This window comes from Crotalus tigris, unplaced genomic scaffold, assembly GCF_016545835.1.
Source record: "Crotalus tigris isolate CLP2741 ecotype Arizona unplaced genomic scaffold, ASM1654583v1 scf7180000024286.1529876, whole genome shotgun sequence".
Taxonomy (NCBI): Eukaryota; Metazoa; Chordata; class Lepidosauria; order Squamata; family Viperidae; genus Crotalus; species Crotalus tigris.
The window spans coordinates 1019107-1045475 of record NW_024100459.1 but is presented as its reverse complement, the minus strand read 5'-3'; the positions used below and the strand labels follow the sequence as shown (position 1 = coordinate 1045475).

The 26369-nt window shown below is 36.4% G+C and overlaps 2 protein-coding genes across 3 annotated transcripts in view; one reads left to right on the top strand and one right to left on the bottom strand.

The window, feature by feature from the left end:
• Positions 1-376: 376 nt before the first annotated feature.
• NDUFAF1 (NADH:ubiquinone oxidoreductase complex assembly factor 1) lies at positions 377-11406 on the bottom strand. Of its 2 annotated transcripts, XM_039323904.1 has the most exons (6): positions 11329-11362; positions 10912-10998; positions 9308-9885; positions 6311-6496; positions 5615-5689; positions 377-2490 (listed from the first exon to the last, which is right to left on the bottom strand). In XM_039323904.1, the coding sequence occupies exons 3-6, from the start codon at positions 9803-9805 to the stop codon at positions 2341-2343; spliced, it is 909 nt and encodes a 302-aa protein (XP_039179838.1). In that variant the 5' UTR covers positions 9806-9885; positions 10912-10998; positions 11329-11362; the 3' UTR covers positions 377-2340. The 2 variants fall into 2 exon arrangements, with proteins under 2 accessions (XP_039179838.1, XP_039179836.1); XM_039323902.1 differs by having other exon boundaries at positions 10912-11406.
• Positions 11407-11521: 115 nt separating this feature from the next.
• Positions 11522-26369, top strand: part of RTF1 (RTF1 homolog, Paf1/RNA polymerase II complex component) — a 38190-nt gene continuing 23342 nt past the window's right edge. Inside the window, exons 1-5 of the mRNA XM_039323894.1 lie at positions 11522-11744; positions 21227-21337; positions 22146-22293; positions 24107-24308; positions 26205-26325. Coding sequence (XP_039179828.1) covers positions 11667-11744; positions 21227-21337; positions 22146-22293; positions 24107-24308; positions 26205-26325 — 660 coding nt within the window. The 5' untranslated portion in view covers positions 11522-11666. The remainder of the gene's footprint in view (positions 11745-21226; positions 21338-22145; positions 22294-24106; positions 24309-26204; positions 26326-26369) is intronic.

The following is a 26369-nucleotide window of genomic DNA, read 5'->3' as shown; positions in this document are numbered from 1 at the left end:
CTATTCATTTATGTATTGAAGAAGCACCACTGTAGATTAAATCCTGTTAAGTTCTTGTACCATAATCATAAAATAATACTTTTCAAACAGTAATTTATCCACATTACTGGCGCTTGGGATAATGGATTATGTAGCTTACTCAATAATGCTTTTTCTAATCCCTTGTATTCTAGTACACATCTGGGGCAAATCATTAGGAAAGGAGCCGAAGTCACTTATACAACCGAGGTTAAGGTGAAATCTGGAGAGATGTATCAAGCAGTAGTTAAATCTTTTAATTGATTGCTCATACCCAGTTTCTTCAATGGCATTATCTAAAAGTTCCTGCTCACATTAAATTCTTCCATTAGAAAATAACTGACATCAACAAACTTGATGAAAAAGAATTGCCTTTATAGCAATTTATAGCAGGTTTTTTCAAACATTTGTGGAAATCTTTTGAAATATAATTATCTCGCCTCTTTGTTACAAAAATGCTTTCAGTTATCACTCAAATATAAAAGTGTGTTTTATTTAAATGTTAATTTAACCAGAATAAATGATTTTGGTATTTGAATTCCAAGGGTGCTGGTTGTAGTTACAACTTCAGAAATGCTATACTCTTGTCTGAGGAACAAACATAAATAACCTGCGCTATGTTGATACAATTGTAATAGCCAAAAATGCAAAGGATCTGCAAGCTCCAGTAATAATAGTGGAGAAAAGTAGGACTAAAATTAAGGAAGACAAATTACAGGTATTCCTTGTGTAACAGCCATTTGTTCAGTGATTGTTTGAACAAATAGTATTTACGTCTGATGCTTGAAGTTAATGCCAATGCAGCAGTCGTGATCATAATTTGAGCACTTACAAGCCTGCCTGCACTAAGACTGCAGGGGCGCTTCAACTTCATCTGTCTATTTCCACTCCCTCTACATCTCTGCCCATTTGGCTACCCAGGCTTCCAAATGATCTTAAGAATGGCATGAATGATTTGGAGAAAAGGAGCTATGAAGGCCTTAGAAGCTTTCTAAAGCACTGTGAGAACAGCATGTACAATTTGGAGATGATAGGTATAGCATTATCACAATGTTTCAGAAGACCTCAGAAATCTGAAAATAACACATCATTGGAGAATGGGAACAGCAGCCTTGGGGGAAAGGCCTGGTGTGGCGAGCCACTGCCTTAGATAAGGCTGGGCATGCTTCACTAGTAGTGAAAGATACTGGAAGTCAACTGGGTATGACAGGGCCTATAGGGTTGCTGGGGCTTCGCACTGTGGCAGTAAGGTGGCTGGCCAGTGTAGGATTTGAGGTGGCAATTCTTGGGTCTAACGACACTGGAACTAAAACGGGGGCAGTAGGCCGGGACTGAAGGCTCCAGGCATTTACTTTTGCCACCACTGCCACTGAGGAGTGCTACTGTGCAGGGCAGCCATAGGTGGGTATGGGGAATTGAAAATGAGGCAATCCCTTTCTTTACGGGGCTTGGGGCTGGGAAAGGGAACCACGTCAGGAATGGGTTGGATCAACTTGACTCCTTGTCCAAGTACCAGTGGGATTTGGTTACCAATGGCAGCTGTTGGAATTGCTGTTGCAAAGTGATGCGGTTACATGAAGTCACACTTTTTAACTTTGGTGTTGAAGACTGCAGAGAATGTGGATAGCCAAAAAAATAAAAATGGATCACAAAACAAATCATCCCTGAGTTCTTACCAGAGTCACAAATGATGAGGTTTAAATTATTCTGCTTCAGACATATGTGAAAACCTAGCTTTCTGGAAAAGGCTCTAATGCTGGGGAAAGTGGAAGTTATAAGGAGAATGAACAGGAAGGCAGATAGACTTACAATAGCAATGGATACAATTTTGGAAGATCTAAAGCAACTTAGGGATAGACCATGGAGAATATGGAGAATATCTGAGGTTGCTAGGCGTCAAAAACAACTTGATGGCAATCATGTACAAAATTTAAATATTCATACGTTCATTTCTCCTTCAGCTAAAATAAATGCAGTAATTTTCTTTTGACCAATGTAAGTACATGTAAACTACATGTAAAAAGTAGGATAAGTTCAGTTCTGTTTCTTATACAGATGTTCTTTACTAATTGGGGACTGGGGAGCATGTGCACATTAGTTTCACTTCCCACCATCATCACCATGCAAGTGATGGCTAAATGGCTGCATGCTAGATGGTACTATCATAGAATTCTTACTTTACTATTTTGATTTTTGTCATTTTCCCATGACTAATTGCTTATGTAACTTGTATTCATTGATAAGTCGCCTACTCAACTGTAGATTACTATTGAATGCTATGCAATTGCAGAAATATTTTAAACAGATACGAACAACTGTCCTCTACTTGTTCTGTTTCTGGGGATTTCTTTCATAGAGCTCATAGGCAAATGTTTCTGTATGTGATTTGTCACTCAACAATCCAATGAAGTCTATATCCAGCTGGAATGGACCATCTACTTTATCAGCCAGAGTAAGTCCCAATGTGCTGATCTGTTAAAAAAGAGAAAAAACACTTTGTATTATTTTCACAAAAATATTGTATAAAGTCAGGCAGCCTTTATTTATGTTGTGTCTATTAAGCCTAAATTGATGTTTTTGCAACTATTTTCATTAAAAAGATGAAACATTAACTACATAGTTCTTGATTAGCAACATTCAAAACTTATTTAATTCAAGAACACAATTTCCAGAGAACTCAAAAATGTTCCAAACCTCCTCCTCCTCCTCTAGTACACAGATTCAGCAGTCTTTCCCCTGTCAAAAATCTATACACCTTGACTTCTGGTTTCGGTTCGTGGCGACTCTAGTCACACGGACAGACTTGTCTCCTTGGCAGCTAGCCTTCCCTCCGCCGGTCGACTCTTATGCGGGTCGAAAGTCGCCCTGAAAGGTGTGACTTCCGTCAAAGAGGCTTCAGCTCGGCTGCAGAGGAGCAGCGGCTCCTCCAGCTGTCCGGGCGATCTCTGAGGGCCGAAGGAGAAGAAGATCGGCCGGTAAAATGGCTGATCATCCTGCTGCTTCAAACTGCAAGTGAAGAATATCTAAGCTGTAAGAGCCCCGGTGGTGAATCCAGGTGAGATTTTTCTTTGTTACTCTCTCTACTTGATTTTGTTTTTTTGCCTGTAAGAGCCTTGCGTGGAGCCCCAGATCGAGGGAGATTATCAGTGGTCTTGTATGTCTTCCATTTTCTAATTATTGCTCTCACAGTTGATTTTGTCACACCAAGCTGCTTGCCTATTGCAGATTCAGTCTTCCCAGCCTGGTGCAGATCTACAATTCTGTTTCTGGTGTCCTTCGACAGCTCTTTGGTCTTTACCATAGTGGAGTTTGGAGTGTGACTGTCTTGAGTTTGTGGACAGGTGTCTTTTATACTGATAACAAGTTCAAACAGTGCCATTAATACAGGAAATGAATGGAGGACAGAGGAGCCTCTTAAAGAAGAAGTTACAGGTCTGTGAGAGCCAGAAATCTTGCTTGTTTGTAGATGACCAAATACTTATTTTCCACCATAATTTGCAAATAAATTCTTTCCAAATCAGACAATGTGTGTGTCTGGATTTGTTTTCTCATTTTGTCTCTCATAGTTGAGGTCTACCTATGATGACAATTACAGGCCTCTCTCATCTTTTTAAGTGGGAAAACTTGCACAATTGGTGGCTGACTAAATACTTTTTTGCCCCACGGTACCTTTAAATAATCAATTACACTTTATTCATTGTATAGAAGATCTGTCATAACTGTTACAGTAAAGAATATTATGTAGTTCAGGGATGGATTCTTAGTGTTTGCTGAGCTTATTTTCCCACACCACACTGATTTTAGCCTAATTTAATAATGGAATATCTTCAGGAAAACCACCAAGTTCAGAGAACATCAAGAATCCAACTATCATACTTGCTTTTAATGTTCTAGCTGTCCTAGTTACATAGAAAGTAACAGTGACTAGAGTTGGGATTCAAGGAGGAAAACAATGAAGAAATTAATTCATTTTCTGTCCCTATGTTACACCAGGTATGAATGAAGCCTGAGATTATCAGAAATATGACAATCGGGGAATATCTTTTCACTTTGAATGTGTTTTAATATCTAGAACAGTGGTTCTCAACCTGTGGGTCGGGACCCCATTTGGGGTCGAGCGACCATTTCATGGGGGTCGCCAAACAACACAGTCCGCCATTTTTTTCCCCTTTTCCTTAGCTGTGCTACTCCCTTTTATTCTATTGGCTTTTGAAAGCCAATAGAATAGACTCTCTTGAATAGAGTCTAATTCTATTGGCTTTCAAAAGCCAATAGAATTGTCCAGGCTGTCTCTGCCCTGCTGAGCCTGCCAAAAGTCCCATTCTGCAAACGGTGCTGCACCAGTTGAGTAGTCCTCAACTTACGACCGGTTGAGTAGTCCTCGACTTACGACCAGTTGGGGGTTGCGGCATTAAAAAGATTGAGAACCACTGATCTAGAACCAGTTTAATTTCATATTAGGGTGCTGAAGAAACTAGCTGACTGATACAAACTATGTTTCACATATATCGTATTCAACAAATTATAAAGAATTAGTAAAGTTCCAAATGACCAGGATACAAATGTCCCTCACAAAATAGAAGAAAAGATGATGATGATGATGATGATGATGATGATTGAAAGGGACCTTTGAGATCTTCTATCATTCCAACCTCCTGCTTAGGCAGGAAACCCTATACCATTTCAAACAAATGGCTGTTCAGTCTCTTCTTAAAAACTTCCAGTGTTGGAGTATTTACAACTTCTGGAGGCAGGTTGTTCCACTGATTAATTGTTCTAATTGTCAGGAAATTTCTCCTTAGTTCTAGGTTGCTCCTCTCTTTGCACTTGATCTAGCATTTGATCTGTAGTTCTGAAGATGTGTAGTTTGAACCGTCTGACACCTGGGAATATTCCAGAAAAACTTATAAAGACTTTTATTTGTAAGCACTTTGGTACTTACTAAGTTAGATGAAATTGTCAAGAACCAACCTGGCCTCACTTATCTTGTTCTCTGAGAAATCTTTTTAATAAATTGGGAATGCTACGGATATATCTGGCTTCAGGAAAATATATAAAAATCCACATGGCGTTGATTAACAAGCTTGTTAAGTGTGGTCTGAACGGTATAATTGTGTGCACTGCTGACTCAAGAAGTCTACTCAAATACTGGTTCCTCATCAAACTCGAGAGAAATATCAAATGGAGTGCCACATGGATTATTCCTGGATAATATACTCTTCAGTGTTTTTTGCAATGAGATGGATGAGAAGAAAATGCTTATTACATTCCCTGAAAACAAAATATTGGGTGGAATACACCCTCCTGAAAGTTTTTAGGAAATGTATAAACATACATTTCTTCCCAAGTGGATAATCTTCCTGGAATTGATAGTGAATATAATCATTCATATATATATTATTTTACTTAATTTTTAACACTGCTTTTTTATTCTAGTTAGTTTAGTTTAGTTAGTCTAGTTTAGTTTAGTTAGCTACCTTGATCCCTACCAGAGCAAAAAGACATGATATAAATCAAATTCAGTGAATAAATGATTAAGGATTTTGATCACAGATCTTATATGCATTTTCAAATAGCAAGTTTAAAAACCACTTACCCTATCTGACCACATTTCATACTGGCCATCCTGGATTCTCCCGTGGCTTGTAAAAAAGAACTTAGAAAATGGAACCTGTTGTAAAGAATTTACAGATCAGTTAAAAAATGTATGTGAGTATTTGAACATTTCTTTCAACATATTCATTTTTCTTTCATACATTGTTTTTTCACAAAACAACAACATACCATATATCTTGTTACGAATACTGACATTTTTCTTCAATATACATTCATTAACATCCTTTTTTTGACTATTTTACTGCACATATTTCTTAAGAGACCCATATCTGTAACATTCAACCCATTTTTTTTAGTTTCTACTGATATAACCAATTCTCACTTTGTTACATACAAAGATTTTCACTACTTTTTGCATAGTAAATTGTCTCAATTGACTATAATTGGATAGGCAATTGCATGCTAGTTTTCTTAATAAAGAAAAATATTTTCAATACAAAAGTACTATAGCAACTGGAGTAGTAGAACTCCAGTTACCTACCATGGGTAGGTGGCAATTTGCCATTCTCAAACTCTTACAAAAAATCCAAACTAGAGAGGGAAAAAAATCACATAAGAAAATAATCCTTTTCTTATGTTTCAACTATTTGAAACCAAAGATTCTTGTTTGCTTATTTTTTTCAAATATCAGAATCCATACTTTCTATAATAGTATCAAAAAAGTCATAATTGTTACCTCGATTTCCTCCCAATATGGCCCCCCTCGGGGGAATATGAAGTAATTATAAGCATCCTTCACTGAAGTAGGGTCGTATTTGCTTGGATTGATGTTTAACATCCACGGCCTACCATCACCACGGACACGCAGACATAGGCTATTAAAATTTGACCAATCATGTAATTTTGTACGATGAAAAGCAAGCTGCCAAAATATATAATATTACTTTTAGTATTTCACCAATTGTTACATTTGGCAAAGTTTCCTTCTCCCTTTCTTTTTTTTTTAATTACTCTTTTTTATTGAATTTTTTTATTTTTTAAACATACAATCATTTATAAAAATACAATAAAATTTTAAAGTAGAAAAAAAAAAACCCTTACCCTCCCTCCCACCCCCAACCCTCCTCCCTTCACTTCCCAGAGCAGAATACAGGGTTAATAATAAAAAAATTATAATAATTAAGAAAAAAGAAAAAAAAGAGAAAAAAATATCATAATTAACCTTTAACTCCATAACCTATAAAACAATTCTCTATAATATTTAAAATTCATTCATAAAATAAATGAAACTTTTTAATTCCATACTTTTTCTGAATATAATCTGTCCACCTTCCCCATACAATAATATATCTTTCTTGTGTATGATCCTTTAAATAAGCAGAAATTTTTGCCATTTCTGCAAAACTAGATACTTTAAATATCCATTCTTCTAAAGTAGGCAAAGAATCTTTCTTCCAATATAAACCTACTAGTAACCTTGCTGCAGTTAATAAATTCAACATCAAAATAGTTTCTTTTTCATTTAAGTCAACAAAAATACCAAGTAAAAATAGTTGAGGAGTAAACTTTATCTTTTTTCTAAAAATCTTTTGAATGTTCCACCAAATCATAATCCAAAAAGCCTTTACTTTTTTACAATTCCACCAAATATGAAAATATGTCGCATCATTATTGCCACATCTCCAACATTTGGGCTGTATATTGCTTCTCCCTTTCTTAATATTATTTTGTTCACTGCTGAGATGGTTTTTTTCTTCTATTATTCTGCTCTATCCTTTTCACATAACTGTCATGACAAGTGGATTCTGTCACAAACATTACTTTCTCATCAGAAATTTATCACGTAATAAGCAACTGAACACAACCACACACACATACACATAAAAACCCCATTGCACTGAGACCATTTGTATCTACCCCACCGTAGTTGAGAAAACTTTTCAATTATTCTTGGACAAGATACCAGAAACTATCCAAATTTCCAGGCTAATAAAATTATATTTATACTGCCAATTTCCACACACACTTAGACCAAAATGCCTTTGCTTGAAGGTGACACTTGAGGGTAGCAGAATGCAACGTAAGTGCAATAAACAGAAAAATTCTAGAGACATCTTTTCTTCAAACAAGATCAACAGCAACGTTTGACATGTTACACTGTACCACGGCTTCACAACAGATTATAACTGACAGTCTAATGTTACAAGTCTCATCAATTTGCTTATTACCACTATCAATGAAAAAGCAAATAAATAATCTGCACACTCCAGTGCAATGGAAGGATAGATAAAATAGCTGTGAAGTGGGCTTTAAAAATATGATAGAAGCTTGAAAAAACGTTTAAAAATCACTTTTTTGGTGAAAAGGAACAAAGTTTATATTATGCTGCTGAATGAACTATTTCTTAAGATTAAAAATAATAAAGGCAAAATTTATCTCAAGACAAACCTGAATCCTGGTGATTATTTGGGCATATTTGCAGGGTTTTTGATTTTTGTTTTTTGCAACAATAGGAAAGTGGGCTGCCTTCTTATGGAAATTTTTTAAACTTTTGATTTTGTCCAAGTCCTTGGGATTCTTTGCAATCTCTGTTGATTACTAGTCCTCTTTAGTTTTTCAAAATTGTTCAAGTCAGCTAATTTACTTATGATTAGCCTCCATTAAATGCAGCAGTTTTATTTCTGAGCAATCACTGACAACACTGAACAGCAAATCGCATTCTATATTACAAAAATAATATGTTTGGCAATTTTTCTAAAGAAATCTATCTTGTGGGAAATTATAACTAATTTTTTAAACTTCATCTGAGATTTAAATTCTTAACCTAGTGACCAACTGCACTTTATTTTAAATCACATCATTCAATTACACCTAATTAATTAATGAACTTGGCTAGGTTCATACAAAATGATAAAAACAATAATTTGTTTGAATGGGTTCAAGCCAAAACTAACAAACTACATTACGATAAATCAACAATGGCTTTTTAAATGCTTGTTGACCAAAAATAAAATCTAATGCAATTATGATTTAGCCATTTTGAGAATTTTAGCCTGATATAATATAGATATAACAAAATGCATGTTATAGCATTTATTAACAGGTGAAATTTTATTTTAAACATTATTTCACAGAGGTATTTCACTGTCTTAGCATATACAAGGACACTTAGATAGGAAATATGGCACGTTTTCTCCAGCTAAATCAGTGGTGTTAAAGTAATACTTTTTATTAAACAAGGGAGTAATTTGAGCATATTCTGAGGGTAATGGAGCAATTTGTAATTGCTTATTTGTGAATCAAGGATCTACTTTACAAGTCTACGTAAAACCACAATCCATAGATTTTTACTTTAATTCCAAGTAAGTGGCCAAAATCTCATTGAGTATAAGCATACTTATATTTATCCTTTCCCATCCTCTCATCTCCTGCAATCCCTGTAATGTCCCAAATCCCATGCTGGTAATTTCACAGTCCTGCAGGCTAGAGGTACAGATTATCTCTTGGCTGCTATGCTGTTGAATAACACTCAAAGAGGAGTAAGAGTTAACAATAGAGAGTTACAGGCCAATATATTTAAGAATGCAGCTTTACTATTATTCCCCACTTTAAAAAATAGTATTAAAATGGGAATAGTACTTTTTAGAAGAGAATTTTGGAGTTTTTCAAATGGAAGCCATTTTTGGCTAAAAGAATAAACCTCTTTTTAAAATGTTAATATGATTGTACTCACCATTTCTGGTTTTGATACCATGGCACAATATCCACTATATTTTGTCACTCCATCACGAGGTACAGTAGTATTGAGGTTCCCAGACAGGACAGCATACTGTTTGTTCTTATCTAGCTTTAGAGAAATTTCACTTTTTCCTCCAATCGCTGTGTCAGAACCGAGCACCCATTTATTTAAATCTTCTTCACTACGAAATTCCCATATCACTTTTGTCTGATTCAATAAATAATCTTCCATTGGTTTTTGGTCAAACTCTTTCATAAAATCAGCTACCTCTTTCTTTACAAGCCCATATTGCATTTTGAGTTCTTCCACTACATTCTTAAAGTTACCAATTGCCTTCCGTGGTGAAATTTTCTCAACAGATGTTCCGGGTCTTTGATAGCGACTAAACCATCTTGCGTGGTGACCATCTACAAGAGTCCTACACAAACTACTTTGGCAGTGGTTTTTGTTTACCAAAGAGAGACAATCCAGCATCTTGAGAAATGAAGCCATAAGCGAATTTTGATGAGTAGTTTCCCTTAACCAAACAAAGATTCCGGTATCTATTTCTGATTAATGCAGGTTACCTTTACCTGTTATAAAAAAATAAAAATATTTTTAAACAAAATATTTGTTTAATATTTTTAGTTCCATTTACTTTCCCAAATATACCAAGATTTAAATACCTTGTTAACTGTATTATCATAAGTAACACTATCAATAACCTAAACTGCATAAACAAAACCGATACCATATGATATATACAATGTTCTTAAAACAAAAAAATAAAGTCAGTCTTTTCATTTGTGACACCTTTACTGCAAAAGGAAATGAAAAAAAAATCTCTCTGTTTTACTAGAACTGCACACATAAACTCAGCAATGTGAACACAATCTGGAAAATACCAGTTATTTAAACAAGCATTCATCAAACTTCTGTTTGTTAGGTAAAGACTTTATTGAATCAAGATCAATTTTGATGACTATATGGTCAGAGCCACATGCAAGTTTGCCACTGCCTTCTTCTATGCATTTGGTTTTGCAGCCTAGTCTGCAATCCTGGGATTTTCTGCTGATCCCCCATCCAACTATTAACCAAGTTGAATTCTGCTTGACTTTCTGGGGTATCACCTAAGATTCACTAAGTCTTGCTGTGCCTTTTAAAAACCTTTATCTACTCTATAATTAGGGGGTCTGATTCAAAAGAGTTTCCATGGAGGCTGAGAGAGAAACTTTGAGAAATTTCTCTTCTCTCAGAAACTCTTAAGAAGAGTTTCCTGGCTGGCTTAAAATAACTTTTTCAACATTTATTCACTCTTAAGGAACATCATTAGATAGGGAAGACCAGATAGCTGTAAACCAGTAAACCCATTGAGCGGGACAATGCACTCAGTTCGCTCTGTTTCTATCCTCCGTTGTCTTGGCTTTCTGCTTCCTTGAAAAAGTAGTAAGTTCATCCCTAACGTGCAACCAAGTTTCACTTAATTCTCATTCCCAATACAGTAGATTATTGTCTTTCCCAGACAATGTGTACCCATTCTACTAATGCTGACTGGGAATGATGGGTACTGTGGTTCAGCGGGGACTTAACCTTTGCAAAGTGCGATCCCCTTCGCTCACCTTGCATTCGCCGCCGTCTTTTGGCCCCAGTTCTCCGCCGGCAAGTCCAACTCTGAAAGTCGTCCGGACTCCTCAAGGAAAGACAGCCTAGAACAAAGGTTCCGTTTTGTTTACCTCGAGTAGATCAGGACCGCGGAACAAGAACATTTTCTGCTCCGATTAGAAAATCGGTGGCTTTTAGTGCTTTTTAAAAAGTGGAGAAAGAAGGACGTTTCATTTACTGATTGTTTTTTTTTAGCCTGGTCGAAAAGCTCTCCAACGGAAGAGAACTGACGTAAATGGCAACAGGACACAAGGGGCTTCCAATATTCTAATAGGCCCTCTCCTTCAACGATGGGCCTGGCCAAGGTTTTATACTGCCTGTAATGAGATCTTAAGCTTTCACTAGTTACAAAAAGAAGAACTACGTGCACCCACCTAAGGCAACCACCCCATCATCTCTCCCTCTCTCTCTCTCTCTTCCGACAGCGTCTCCCTCGGGACTACCCACCCCCCACCACCAACTGACGCGGGAACGCCCCTTAACACCCCCCCCCCGGCTCAGCGCCTAACGGCCAGTAGCGCTTTCTACGCCGGCCACGCCTACATCCGACGCGTTGCATGGCGCATGCTCGGTGCCCTTTGTGTCCCGGGCTGGCTGGCGGGCGGGCGGGCGAGCGGCTCGCAGGCTTGGCAAAGGCCTGCCGCTCGAAGTGCCGCACCGTCCGCTGGGCCCGCTGTGAGGAGGGGACGGGAGCGGCGGCGCGAGTTCCGCCATGGTGAAGAAGCGGAAAGGCCGGGTCCTCATTGACTCCGATACCGAGGACAGCGGCAGCGAGGAGAATCTGGACCAGGTGAGAGTAGTGGCGCTACCGCCGCCGAACTGGGCCCCAGGGCTCCATCCTCGCTTTTGCTTGGGTTGGTTTTGATGGGTGCCGTAGGATACCCCCTCGCATCCAAGCGGCTTTCGTCTCTCTCTCTCTCTCTCTCTGTCTCTCTCTCTCTCTCCGCCCGGAATGGTGCAGGAATCAGGCGACTCCAGAGGGAGAGGGGAAAGCGTGTGGTTTTATGTACATGAGGGTCGCGAAGAGAGGACTCTCGCAGCAAACGTGGTTGAGGAGATGGAGCAAATGGGCTTTTGAAACGCGGGGGTGTCGATGCAGTGAAGACGAATAATAAGAGCTTGGAGTTAGGCGAAAAGGATCCAGTCTGGCAGGTGGCAGGATGGAGAGGCTGTGTTGTGACTTGGAGAGCCGTGAGGGTGAGATCTATTTGAACATTGAGTTATTCCCCAGATAGTTGTGGGAATGATGGGCGATGGGAATCTTTTTCAACCCCTTTCTCTGTGTGTCGCTTCTTTCTCTTCCGATAAACTCTGTATCATTTATTTCAATTTTCTCCTAGGTTTTGTACCTATCTCTTGATTTGCAACCCTTGTTTGAACTTACCCAGTTTGTCAATGTCTTTGCAGCATTTCTAGAGTTCAGCGACTATATTGCTGTTTGTACCAAAGAAGATTCCCCTCGTGTAGATTGTTACAGTGTGCTTGCTGTTGCTGAATTTTATGTACTGAGATTAATTTTGTCTCTGATCTTGCCTTTTTCAAGGAGGCACCAATGTGGGTTGCGTATTCTATCATTGCATGAGAAGATTCTAAATTCCAGTCATTACGACTTAAATAGATTTTTTTGTGGAAGGCTGCTTCATATTTTGCGGAAGGCTATTTCATATTCTCCATTAATATGCATATTTTTCTGGGTTGTTCTTTGTGTATGAAAACCATATAATCATAGAACAGTGAGCAACTATTGTAGAAACTAGGCCAAAATCAGTAAATGATAATATACATTTTGGATAGGAATATCACAGTTTTTGTCCATGTCTCCACTTAAAATAATAATAATGATAAAGTTGGAAGGGACCTTGGAGGTCATCTAGTCCAACCCTCTGCTCAGGCAGTAAACGCTATACCATTTCAGATAAATGGCTGTCCAGTTTCTTCTTAAAAACTTCCAGTGTTGGCGCATTCACCGCTTCTGGAGGCAGGTTGTTCCACTGGTTAATTGTTCTAACTGTCGAGAAGTTTCTTGTATCTAACCATAGTACAAACATGCCCATAGTTTTTTGTACTGAATCCCCATGATGGCTTAAGTCATCCTTGGCTGTACCAGTGCTATCAAACTGTTTCCCTTTTTATTTTGACACCATCCAAGGACTGCCTCAAGGTTCATAAAATCTAGGAGGGAATTCAGATGACTGGGAAGAGAGGGACAGTGGGTTTGGCAATAGGGATAACATATTTTATCCCAATAGAGTTTCCTCCTGATATTAGGGATGGGTGGAAAGCATGATAATCAGCAAAGAAATTATCTTTTGTGTTGCTCTTGGGTTGAAAAGCAGGATTTGATTGCCACTCCTGAAGTGTATAAATTGTTGAGAGTAATATATATTCAACAAGGAAACCATAGAATCAGACCTGATTGAATCACGTGAAAAGTCCCCTGATATCTTCTCTCTCTCCTTTGTGGTATCCTAAAACAGTTTTCCAGAGCCTAGGGCTTTCTAAATTTAACAAACTCTTATCGCTACTAGTTGGCATCAGTATGGCTGTACATTATAAACTGCAGATAATAGCAGTGCAGTCTTAACATACTTGAAGTATACTAAATCGGAAAAGGCTGTGATAGAGACATAGTTACTGATGAACTTTTCTTAATCTTGACTCATTAACTTTCTATCAAGAAAAGGAAGTTTATAGTGGAGAAGTTGAGCATACAAAAAGCAGTTTCTTGTAGAAAATATTCAGTAGGGAATAGGGAACAGGATAACAAACAAAGATTTCAATTCTTTTTTTTCTTGAAGAAGTATTGATCATATGTTAAGGTATTATGTGTATCTTTAACTCAATTACAAGTTTTCATTGTTTCATTTCATCTTCAAAGTTAGAATTGTTTCTTATAGTAAGTCAGTATCACGTATTTTGTGGCATGATACAAAATATGCTCAATATTAATATTCATAACTTATGACACTTTTTCAGGGAATAACTAAGCTGAACTTGCTTCAACAGGAAGATGCCTATTTTATCTGTTTTTCAAGTATTTGGCATGGGAGATGTACTGTTGGAATGATGTGACAAGACGCCAGCTACTGGATATCTATGGAAGCTTGCATCTCTGTTCAATTTATCATAATTATGAACAATTCCTATGTTTTGTTTTTTTATGTGCTCATTTGGATAGCTAATGTAGCCACCTTACTTATAAGGATTCACTTGTTCCAGCTGTTTCCTCCTTTTAGATTGGGTGAAGATCTATTGCTATGTTATTGGTTAATATAAGGAATTGAAAATTGGTGAAGGAAACTAGACTCTCCACCAGACATAGTTTCAAATATTAACTAATTACTGAAAAAGCCTTTATATTCATCTGTTCACAAGTAACTGCAGTACCAAAATGCCCAATTCCTTCTCAGGGTTTCATGATAGTGTCTGCAATGCCTTGTCAGTCTGGAAATTCCATAAATTTTTATATGCAGTATGAGGTTCTATACTATAGAACCTCATACTGCATATAAAAATTTATGGAATCTATAGCAAACTTGATTAGTGTATGAAGTCCGATATCTCCTAGGAATTAACATTTCTTATATAAACAGAACGATACATTATGGTAAATCCAAGTGCCACAAGATTGTTCATGGTTTCATCTCTAACATAAAATTTATTCTATAGAATTTGGACTGTTATGTTCTCATTTCACCAGCATGTGTGCAGGGGCATGAGGTTGGTGTGTGGGTGGTCTCTTAGGATATTTCAGCCATACTACCAGTATGAGGCGTTCAAGTCATCTGATAGTGTATGGATTATCAAAACGATGCAACAGAAAGGTAATATCTAAAACTACTATTAGTAGATGGTTTCAGATCATATGTTGCTTTCATTTAAGTTGTGCTCCAGATATTGGAGCCCATTTTGTATGTGGGACCACTACTTTCAGTTGTTGCAAATATTCTCCTACAACAAGATGCATTATATGTGTTCATATCTGACATTATTGCTTTACTATATAAATTTACTTCCTGTTCCAACTCCTTTTCAACAAGAATAGAGAATATTTGTACTTCTGGTCATTAGTAGGTGGGCTCATCCATATTAAATCTGCATTGAGCAACTCTTTAAGGAATGGGTTCCCACAGATTTCCATGATTGAAATTATGTTTTCCTCTTGTCACCATATTTTTTTCTTCCTTTTTCTTCTGATTATATTTATTTTTAAGTGCTTTTCTAATGGCTAATGCTGTGCTATCTTCAGTTTGAATGCAAGGGTCATTTTGGGAAATACTATTACATTTTTGTAATGCTTAATCCAATCTTTTATTAAAGACAAAGTTATGTCTTGTACAAGGTAACAACAGTTCATAGTTTACATTGCTGCTAATTCAATTTTACTGAATTCAATGGAAGTAATTCTATTCATAAAATGACTAGCCTGCATCAAGTGCTATGTGTTGGCACTTCCTTTTACTCTTTATTTATTGAGATATCCTTCAGATAGTCTATAGCAGGCATGTCAAACTAGCGACGTCACATGACGTATCGCAACTTTTTCCCCTTTGCCAGCAATTGGGTGGGCACAGTTTTGGTGTGATGCATCCGGTCCATGGGCCGGCAGTTTGACATGCCTGGTCTATAGTGAATCTTCCAGTCCTTTGGAACTATACTTGTGAACTACACTTATGTACCAGGGATAGAGTGGGAAAGAAAAACCTATTCTGCCATAGAATGATACTACTGGGTACAATCCAATTTTCTCTGATCAGTTTTGATCTGTATGCATTGTTTTGATATTATGGTAGGTTATGTAGGAAATTGTACAAGTGGGAATTCTTGATGAGAGAGTTACTTTGAATTTTCTTTAACATTAATATTAGGTTTTACAGCATAAGGATACAAATAAAAATCCCAAGTATTCTATCAGTCATGCAGATTATAAAAATTAATTGGTAAATTTTGTTTAATAATTTTTTTCAATCAAAATTAATACAAACTAAAAACAATAAAAAATACAAAGTGCAGGAAAAAAGGAAAAGAAAAGATGAGAAAAAGAAATATATGAAACAATGACTTCCCTCTTCACTTCAAGAATAAAATTGTTAGTAACTTATCACCTTCTCTTAATATACAACACATGATCTCTTCTTTCCATATCTCATCTCTTATCTGGAAACAAATCTTTAAAGCCTTGTCATTCAGTTCTGGTCAGCAAAATTCCATTATGGGTTACCAGAGATAACAACATCTATTTTAACCTTGATCAGATAAACCAACCTTATATTCTTCCTTTTACCTTTAACAATCTTGCTCTTTAATTCTTTCAAATAATGCCTTAGAATTTAATTTGTTTTCATTTTTTTCTTTGTCCTTTTCACAAAATCTTTCTCTTTTGTAAATCCATATAGGAATATTGTCCAAGTTACACTTTTGGTTTTTCTTTGTAATATATGTCGCTTTTAATTATATAAGGCATTAGCCAGTTTCATTTGTATAATCCATATTCTTATAGCCTATCATTTTTAAATCCACATTCAAATCAGTGTCAGTCTTATCTCGTAAAACTTGTTTCCCTTTCAAACAATCTATTTATAATGGCCGGCATTCTTAAAATTAACTTCTCAGACATTGTTCACAAATATTCTTTGATACAGGTAGTCCTCAACTTACATCAGTTCTTTTAGTGATCATTCAATGATGTAACATCATTGAAAAAAGTGATTTATGACCATTTTCACACTTACAACTGTTGCAGCAACCCTACGGTCAAAATTTGATCAAAATTTGGTTGTTTAGCAACTGACTCATATTTATGACGGTTGCAGTGTCCCAGAGTGATCATATGATACCTTTTATGACCTGACAGGCAGAGTCAATGGGGAAGCCAGATTCACTTAACAACCATTACTAACTTAACAACTGCAGTGATTCACTTAACAACTGTGGCAAGATAGATCGTAAAATGGGTCAAAAAAACTCATTTAACAACTATCTTGGTTAGCAACAGAAATTTTGGTCTCAGTTGTGGTCATAAGATGAGGACTACCTGTACATCCAATGATAAAGTATTTTGCTCCATTTTGTAATAGTAATTTGAATTTAAATATGTTCTCCTTTAATTGTAATGTTTACTTCTTTCTGGTTCCTTTTAGTAGTGTGCAGCCTTCAAAGTCCCATCCTATTTTTCTTTGAGAATAAACAAGAATAGTATTTTCTCATGGGAAAGATTCTTATAATTAATTTCAGAATCTTATTTCAAATTCACCTGGGCCCTTAGTCTATTTGTAACTTTCCAAAATCAGCTTTCTAATTTTTTTGCTGTTTATTAAAAAAAAAAACCTTTTTAAAAATGTCCTTAAATTTGTGTTTAAAATTTCTTTAAGGTTTGATGCTTATTTACTCAGTGAATGTTATAAAGTTTGTTGAAGTAAAAGTTTTTAATAATTGAGAAGTGGTTAAGTAGTTTCCAAAAATGATTAAGCAATGAGACTCTGGGAACCTTCTGTCCTTGTACGTTACATTATGGCTGTGAGCTTCATTGAATCCTGTTGACTCCCAGTTGCTTGACTCAGAAGTCAGCCACAAGAATCTTAAATTCTGCGGTCTACTCAATGTTGCAATCTCACAATCTGTCTTTTACCCAGAAAAGACTGTGCAGGTAACAGATCACCATCTGACCACCATCTTTGCTGCCATTCCATGCCCACTCCTTCAGGGATATCTATTTTGCCATAAATCCTCACCTGAAGTCGTACGTTTTGAATATTTTGGGGGTACTTTGCATTCATTTGTAAGTGAGAAAGCCTAGCTGAATAATGCTTTTATCAGAAAAGACAGCTAATGGCTGTGGAAAGAGACCCTCTCAGCAAAGTTTGAGTGTTCCCCAATAAATATTTGCACAAGCCATATACTAAATAGAATCTTTGTCACATGACAGAACATGCATTTCTTGTAAAAAAACAAAACAAATTTCAGGACAAGTTGTATAGACTGTAATTCTCTTAGAATGGAAATTAAAACTTTGATCATTCTGTGCAATTACTATATACAGGTAGTTCTCGACTTACGACTACAATTGAACCAAAAATTTCTGTTGTTAAGTGAGATATTTGTTAAGTAAGTATTGCCCTATTTTATGACTAGCCTTGTTTCAGTTGCTAAGTGAATCACTGCAGTTAAGTTAGTAACTCGGTTGTTAAGTAAATCTGGCTTCCCCATTGACTTTGCTTGTCAAAAGATCTTATAAGGTAATCACATGATTTTTGGGACAACAATAACGGTCATAAATATGACCCAGTTGTCAAGCACCTGAATTTTTATCACGTGACCATGGGGATGCTGCAAAAGTTGTAACTGTGAAAACTGGTCATAAGTCACTTTTTTCAGGGCCATTGTAACTTTGAACAGTTACTAAATGAACTGTTGTAAGTTGAGGACTATATATAAATTGAGAAAAATACACCAGTAGGAATGTACTAAAGGCTCAATGCAGAAATTCCTCACCTCCACCAACTCGAGGCAAAGGCAGACACGTCCCTTAAAATCATGTCTTATATAATAAAAGACTGCTACTTTCTAAGCTTCATCTAGTCCCAGTCTATTTGTAGAGTCCAAGTTGAAAAATGTCTTCAACCTTGGAAGAAACTGTTAAAGAAAGGAAAAAATGTTTAATACTCTTTTCTCCTACTGTAAGAGGAACTCCATTAAATAATTTGTATTTATCAATTATGTGTGGAAACCATTCTGGAGAAAATGCTAATCATCTTAGCATTCCATACTAAAAATCCCAGTTGCTAAGATAAATGCAAAATATAGTTCCACAACAGGACAGGGTTTCTGTACGGAATGAAAGCAGAAACCCAGAAAATAAGCAATTTTACTCTTCAATTTATATTCTATCTGCATTGAGATACTTCATGTATGATTTTTTCCATGGGCTCATATGGAGTGTTCTTGCTCAGTTTTGTGACAGATGTTTAAATACCATACATTATTTCTGCAAACCAGAAACTATATACAGGCCATTTCACCTTGAACAATTTTATTTCCTTTCAACACTGTTACTGCACCTGTGGTTTGTTGTTTAACAGAATTTTAAAGTTGAGTGATTTTTTTTCGTGTTTGTCTTTCAGTAACAAAAGTTTTAGTAAGAATTGTACCACAATCTTATTCAAAGAATCCAGGTTCTAAATCATCTCAAATTAATGTAGTTCAGTTTATTGTGAAATGCTTATAAATTCATACAAAAGAATTTAAATTATGAGCAAGATGTTTTAAAATGAAAAGCAACCTCAAGTACCCCAAAGCCCAAAACATATTTTCCAGTACCGTGCTTTACAATTGGTATCAGGTTCTTCTAGTGAAATGTTATCTTTGATTTTTGCCAAACATGCTTTCTGGTACTATGGCCAAATTGCTCTGTCTTTGCCTTGTCTGTCCAGAGCACATTGTTCCAGAAGTCTTAGTCTTTGTCTAAGTCAGTGGTTCTCAGCCTTTTTAATGCCGCGACCCCCAACCGGTCGTAAGTCGAGGACTACTCAACCGGTTGTAAGTCGAGGACTACTCAACTGGTGCAGCACCGTTTGCAGAATGGGACTTTTGGCGGGCTCAGCAGGGCAGAGACAGCCTGGACAATTCCTATTGGCTTTTGAAAGCCAATAGAATTAGACTCTATTCAAGAGAGTCTATTCTATTGGCTTTCAAAAACCAATAGAATAAAAGGGAGTAGCACAGCTAAGGGAAAGGGGGAAAAAATGGCAGACTGCGTTGTTTGGCGACCCCCGTGAAATGGTCGTTCGACCCCAAATGGGGTCCCGACCCCATAGGTTGAGAACCACTGGTCTAAGTGTTCATGAGCAAACTTTACTCATGTGCTGATGTTTGTTCTGGATAGCATAGGTTTTCTCCCGGCAGAACTTCTCAAGCAGATTGAATCTGTGCAGCTTTTTTTTAATGGTAGACTCATACACTTTGATACTATGGTGACGAGTAGGGGCTATCAGACTTCTTTCAGCTATTTGCATTCTGATCTCAGGCTGGACTTGCTAGGATGTCCTGGTAGTACTTCATACCATAAAGAGCAAATCAAACTAAATTGCTTCCTCCCATATGAAGTTGCAAATCGTTTGCATCTGATCTGGGGCACCTGATTCTAAGTTTAGTTATTTGAGGTAGTGATAAACATAGGGATTGACTCATTTTTTCCAAATATGAAACTTGCATTTCTGTTTATTTAAATTACACAATGGACCACAAAATATAAACGAAGATATAACATTTGTTATGTGCCTTTATCTATATTGCTGAAATGAAGATCAAACATCTGTATGTTAAAGTATGTTTTTCTACATATGCCTCCTTCTCCTATACAGACGCTTAGTGACTTTTCCAAAGTATTTTAAAGAATTGCATGGGTAAAAAAAGGGAATTCCTATTCCTTGTGTAATCTTGGAATTTGCTCTTTATTTTGACAAAATATGTGAATTAATCTTTAGTGATTATGATACCAATACCAAATACTCAGTTAAATAATATAAGAGCCATGGTGGCACACTAGTTAGAATGCAGTATTGCAGGCTAACTTTGCCCAAAGCCAGGAGTTCGCTGCTGACCAGCTCAAGGTTGATTCAGCCTTCCATCCTTCTGAGGTTGGTAAAATGAGGACCCAGATTGTTGGGGCCAACATGCTGACATTATAAACCGCTCAGAATGTACTGTTAAGTACTATGGAGTGGTATATAAGTCTAAGTGCTATTGCCATAATGAATTTTTGAATATCTGAAAATGCTTTGCTAATAACAGTTTTCAGTTCAGATTTTTAAAGGAAAAATCAATGGTTTTTATGGCCAAGTTGTGGAATTACATATGACATAATGTTAGTGCTTCTTCAGGTCTGTCTTTCTTCGTTCCAACATTGTGTAAAATTGGCGAGCAATCCTACTTAATAAGAATCAAAACAGTAAAAATAGAATACTTCAAATAATAAGAATCCCCCTATTAACTAAGAAAAGTCAGGCTCCCAAGAATTTTATTCAGATAGAGGTTCAAAGGAGCAAGAGTAATAGGAAGAACACTTCCAATATACATTTTTCATTTTGGTTTGTATGGCAGACCTTATCACGACATATTATTTTAAAGAATTTTAAGCATTTCTTTAAGCATCCTATTTAACATTCTGTTAGGATTCAGATGGGAGATTTGAGTGGAATATTTGAGTGGAAATTACTTCTCTTCAACTTTGGAGAGAGTTCATGCTTAAGGAACTCTGTATTTGTGTTTTACCAGGAGCTCCTGTCATTGGCCAAGCGGAAACGTGGTGATTCTGAAGAAAAGGAAACACCTGTTAGCAAGCCTACAGCATCTTCAGACTCTGAGACTTCAGATAGTGATATTGAGGTTAGTCTGTATTTAACTGTAAATTGAATAAAACAAAGTAATGTGAATTAGTTCAGGTCTGGTGCTGAGATTATTCACATTAAATATGAAAGAAATTTGTGAAGGCTAGATACACTTGTCACTGCATGACTTTGTGATAGTGTATATTATGAGTTGGAAAGTAGCTAATATTCCCTTGATTCCTGTGGAAAAATTATCTCAAAATGATTGCTCTTAAAACAAATCTTAAAGGAAAACTCCAAAGAGTGATTTTCTTACTTATCAGGACGTTCACTCCTTTCATCTCTAATGTAAAGATAATTTTCATCTGAATTTTATTTATTGACGGGAAATGATTAAGGAAAGCGTGCAATGTTTTTGGCAATAAAGTTGGCTTGTTTTCACTATGTAGTTACCTGGAGCTAAAAGTTTTGAATGACATGCTAAATTGGTAACAGTCCGAGTTCAAGTGGAGTTTTCTAATTACAGGGAGGCAATTGCTTTTGCTCTTGTAGTAATAAACAGTAGTAAACAGTGGTTTAGTGTTGTATCTAAATGAAGCTGTTTTCCAGTTTATAAAATACTTGTTCAGTTCTTCAATCCCTTTTCTAAAAAATGAATTTTTGCTATTTTGTTTGCATATAGTTATAATACAATATTATTTTTGTTTTATAACTGTGATTTTCTTAACTCATCAAATTAAATTTTGTTCAATTGTGTAAGCATGTACATTAAAATCCGAACGTCTGTACATTTAGCTTCATGAAATCTTTGAAGATACTTCAGCCTTGTCTCATAAATAACTCCTATCTTTCCTTTTATGCTATAGTGGACAGTAGGGGGTTCTAAAAACAAAAAGAAAGGAAAAGCTGCAAAAGTAGAGAAGAAGGGAGCCATGAAGAAACAAATGAACAAAGCAGCTTCATCAGGCAGCTCTGACAAAGATACGTCTGCAGAGAGTTCAGCACCAGAAGAAGGTAACAAAAAAGGATGCATGTATTAGTGATGGGAAGAATTTATATATGGGCTGAATTTACATAGCATATTTACCCAGCCCAATTTTCTTGGTTTGTACAGTCCACTGATCCATAACTGTACAGGTCGGATTCAAATAAGTTTGGTTAAAGTGTGGTAAGTTAGTTTGGGATTCAGGGTATCATAAGAACATAGCCACATTCTTTAGAGATTAGACCATAGATTTTTTTTTCTCTAGTTCAGTGATCTTCAAACTTCAGTTGCCCAAGGAATCCTTCTCAATATGAAAAATCAGTGAAAAACCCATTAAAAAATTATTTCATGTCATACGTTTTAATAACCCTTGGGTTCCAGAGAGCATAGTTTGAATACTATAGTTCTAGATAATTTATTAACAGTAGGCCAAGTTGATATACCAAAAGTTAATAGAAGTTCATTTCAGGCTCTTCGTATTTGGATATAAAGGAAACAGGAAAAATGCTTTATGTCTTTATTCAAAAGATAGCTTTATTTCAAAGTCAATTCTGAGTATTTCCTATTCATATGGGTAGCTCTTGCTTAATAACCACAATTGGGACTGATAGCTCTATTTCTGAGCAATGTGGTCGTTAAATGAAATGTGATGTAATAGGATTATAACCTCATTTCTGACAAGGCTATTAAATGAATCACCCACAGTCATTAAATGAAACCTCATATGGCCACAACTTGACTGAATCTGACTCTGCTTGTTGGCCGTGAAAGTTGCAAATGGCTATGACATGATCATGGGATGCAACAGCTGTAAATGCCTGCCAACTGTGAAAGGTCCAAATGACAATCACATCACCACGGAGTTGCTGCAGTGGTCATAAATGTGCTTCTAGAGACTATCTTGCAAGCCAATGTACTGGTGACTACTCAAAAGCACCGAGGCATATTCAGAACTTTTGGATTCTGATATTTACTCAATAGTAACAAATATTAATGGTGAACAAATGCTACCAATAAGTCTATAGAAAATGCACTCCCTGCTATTGCTGTAGTCTTTCTTGTCAAGCAGTACAGGTTTCAGGATTGATACCAAGACTGTATAATAATAAGTATGTATGGAATGCCAGTGCCTAGCATTCTAAAAGCTTGTTAGTAACTGTATACTTAAATATAAATCACATTCCAATAAAACACCTGAAAAATATTTCTGGGGGGAGAAGCCTACTGTTAATATAGAGAATTTGGATTCAGTGTAGGAAAAATATAGCTGTAAAGAAGAGGATTCAGTTTGGATGAGGAAAATTATAAAGAAGAAGAGTTCTCAGCTATTTTTATTTTTAATAATTTTTGGAGCTTTGGTTTACTTTTCAGAGTGCTCTTGAAATGTGGTATTGCTGGTAACCTAATTTGCATTTGGGAATATTCTGAATTCTTGAGTTTCTTGGACCTATAGATTTTGCTTTAAAGTAATTTCTGTTCAGCCCTACAAGTTAATTTTATATGGAATTGGTCTAGTTAATCAAGTAATCTCAGTTCGGCAAGGGCTAATAAGGATCTATTAAGTTTATTATCTTTAACAGTTTCAAGGTTTGTGAGTGACACATGCTGACTTCTCACAAGCATGTGAGGCATTCTATTATTATTATTCTATGTATTGTTCTCTAACCATAGCTTTCTAGCTTAAATGGTAGGCATCTGCCTGCAAAGCTTAGAATCCAAACGTCACTGGGTATGCAGAGGCAGAATGGAGGTGCATGAGTAAGAAAAAATGGTTATGAGCCTTTCCTAATTATGAGTTCCTTGATTGCCTCCCAGTAGACGATTCTCTCCGTTTTCTTTCAGGGGAAGTATCTGACTCTGAAAGCAATGGTTCTTGCAGTAGCTCAGATTCTGAAACTTCATCTGAAGATGAATTTACTGATGGCTATGGGGAGGATTTTATGGGTGACGAAGAAGATAGAGCTCGCCTAGAACAGATGACAGAAAAAGAAAGAGAGCAGGAATTATTTAATCGGATAGAGAAGAGAGAAGTTTTGAAGAAAAGGTGAGTTTTTGGGCAGCGGTTTCATAAATATTTTCTTTCTTTTTGCTGCGTATCATTGTTCAGGTTTCTGAACAAAATGCCAGCAAATTGGTTTCTGGCTAGTGTTTGGTTTTTTTCCTGTGAAAAACAAGCATAGCTATAGAAGAAATGTATATGCATAAATAATTATCATTAAAATGTAAAATGGTACCTGTATCTTTTGCTTTTTCATTTCACTTGTATTAATCCATGGTTAAGCCCTCCACAAAGGAAACACAGTTGCTTGATCATGACAGAAATAATGGGATACAATTAGAAGTTTTCATAAAATGAGAAATGTGGTTTTGCTCCATGCATGGACTAACGTTCGGTCACACCGTTCTAAGTCTGTCATGTTCCATCAAAGTAGATGAGGTTTCAGCCAAATATGGATGAGTATAAAGGAGGGCAAGGCTGGACCATGTAGTCCCTTTTCCCCTACTCCTCTTTATGGTCTGTGTGTTCTAGTCCACCTAATAATTTTCCCAGTATCCATCTTTCTTTTGCTTTCCCTTAGCCCGGGAGTGTCAAATTGCCAGCCCGCAGGCCAGTTGCATCATGCAGAGGCTGCATCCACCCCAGTCCAGCAATACAAAAAAAGTTGCGATATGTCGCGACATGCCCATGACATGGCAAGTTTGACACCCATGCCTTAGCCATTCACAATTGAATTCACAGGTCTGATCAGCCTGTGCGACCTACCTAGTCTTCTTTATGTTTTCCCCCCCCCCCATCACTACCTCACGTTCATCTGAATTCTGTGCTGCTGTGTGCCCCCTTTCTCTCTGCTGCTGGGTGCTGCCACCCTTTCCTCCACTATCTCCATCTTGGAGCACCTTTTGGAACATATGTTTTCCAGGGTTGTGCATAGACAAAAGCACTTCTCAATTCTGCACAATCTGTTCATGGCCATCTCCATAATCAAAACACCTTATATAATGATAGTCATTTTGCAGAACACTGATAACAATTGAGAGGTTAATAAATGTTGTAGAAATAACAATGCATCACAGTGCAGCCCAAATACATACAGAAGAAATATAAATAAATATAACGTTGACTGTTTCTCAAAAAAAAAAAAAAACCTGGCCAAACCTCCAAGTGTAAAAGCATTTACAATTCTATATCCCTTTGTTGTAAGAAATACATATGCATACAACAACTCACAGCAACTTACTAGGATTCAACTAGTAAGGAAGAGTGGGCAGGAAACCAGAAATCCAGTCTATTCCATACAGCTGATAGGCTGCTTTGGTTTCTTCCCATTAAACTGGCTAGTCAGGAAGAGTGGGCAGATTTTCCATAGCTCTGTGTCTGACTTTTTCAAGATACATATGAAAAAGTCTCTGAAGCGCTGAAAATGTAGCTGTTTCCCCAGGCCTTGAGCTAAAGTGGGTGGCAGGTCTTGTGTGTTTCTCTTTTAAATGTTGTTTTTCTTTTGGGAGTTTTTTGTTTCAAATGTTTTTACTGTACACTGCCCAGAGTTGCTATTGAGCTGAAAATAAATTTCTTAAATAAAATATATGAACATTATTTATAACAAAAATTATTTTCCTTCTAAAAAAAGTTTTATGTCTCATAAGTCTACATATTCTGCTTTGGAATTAAATAAATATTTAATAGTGCCAGTAATTTGCATAGTTTAGATTTGAAAAATCTCATTTACTGTTATTTATTGATTGATTAAATTTGTATGCCACCCATATCACAGTTGTGTAACTGTTACTGTTACAAAACATTTAATCATTTTATGCCTTGTAGAAAACAAAAAAAAATTAAAAATAATATCTTACATTAAGTTTGAATTCAGTGTACCAATTTGCTTCTTCCTGAATTAATTGGAGACTTCTACTTATTTTTTCCTTTGATTGAACCCAGATTTGAAATAAAGAAAAAATTAAAGACGGCAAAAAAGAAAGAAAAGAAAGAGAAAAAGAAAAGGAAAAAGCAAGAAGAAGAACAGGAAAAGAAAAAGCTCACACAGATCCAGGAATCCCAGGTAAGAAACATAGAAATCACACTTTATAAAAAAAAATTGAGACT

Coding starts and splice junctions, on each gene's coding strand:
- NDUFAF1 (XM_039323902.1), bottom strand. CDS start 9,805: ATGGCTTCATTTCTCAAGATGCTGGATTGTCTCTCTTTGGTAAACAAA. Junction 6,497..9,307: donor TGGTATCAAAACCAGAAATG/GTGAGTACAATC, acceptor ATATTTTGGCAG/CTTGCTTTTCATCGTACAAA. Junction 2,491..5,614: donor ATGAAATGTGGTCAGATAGG/GTAAGTGGTTTT, acceptor CTTTTTTAACAG/ATCAGCACATTGGGACTTAC.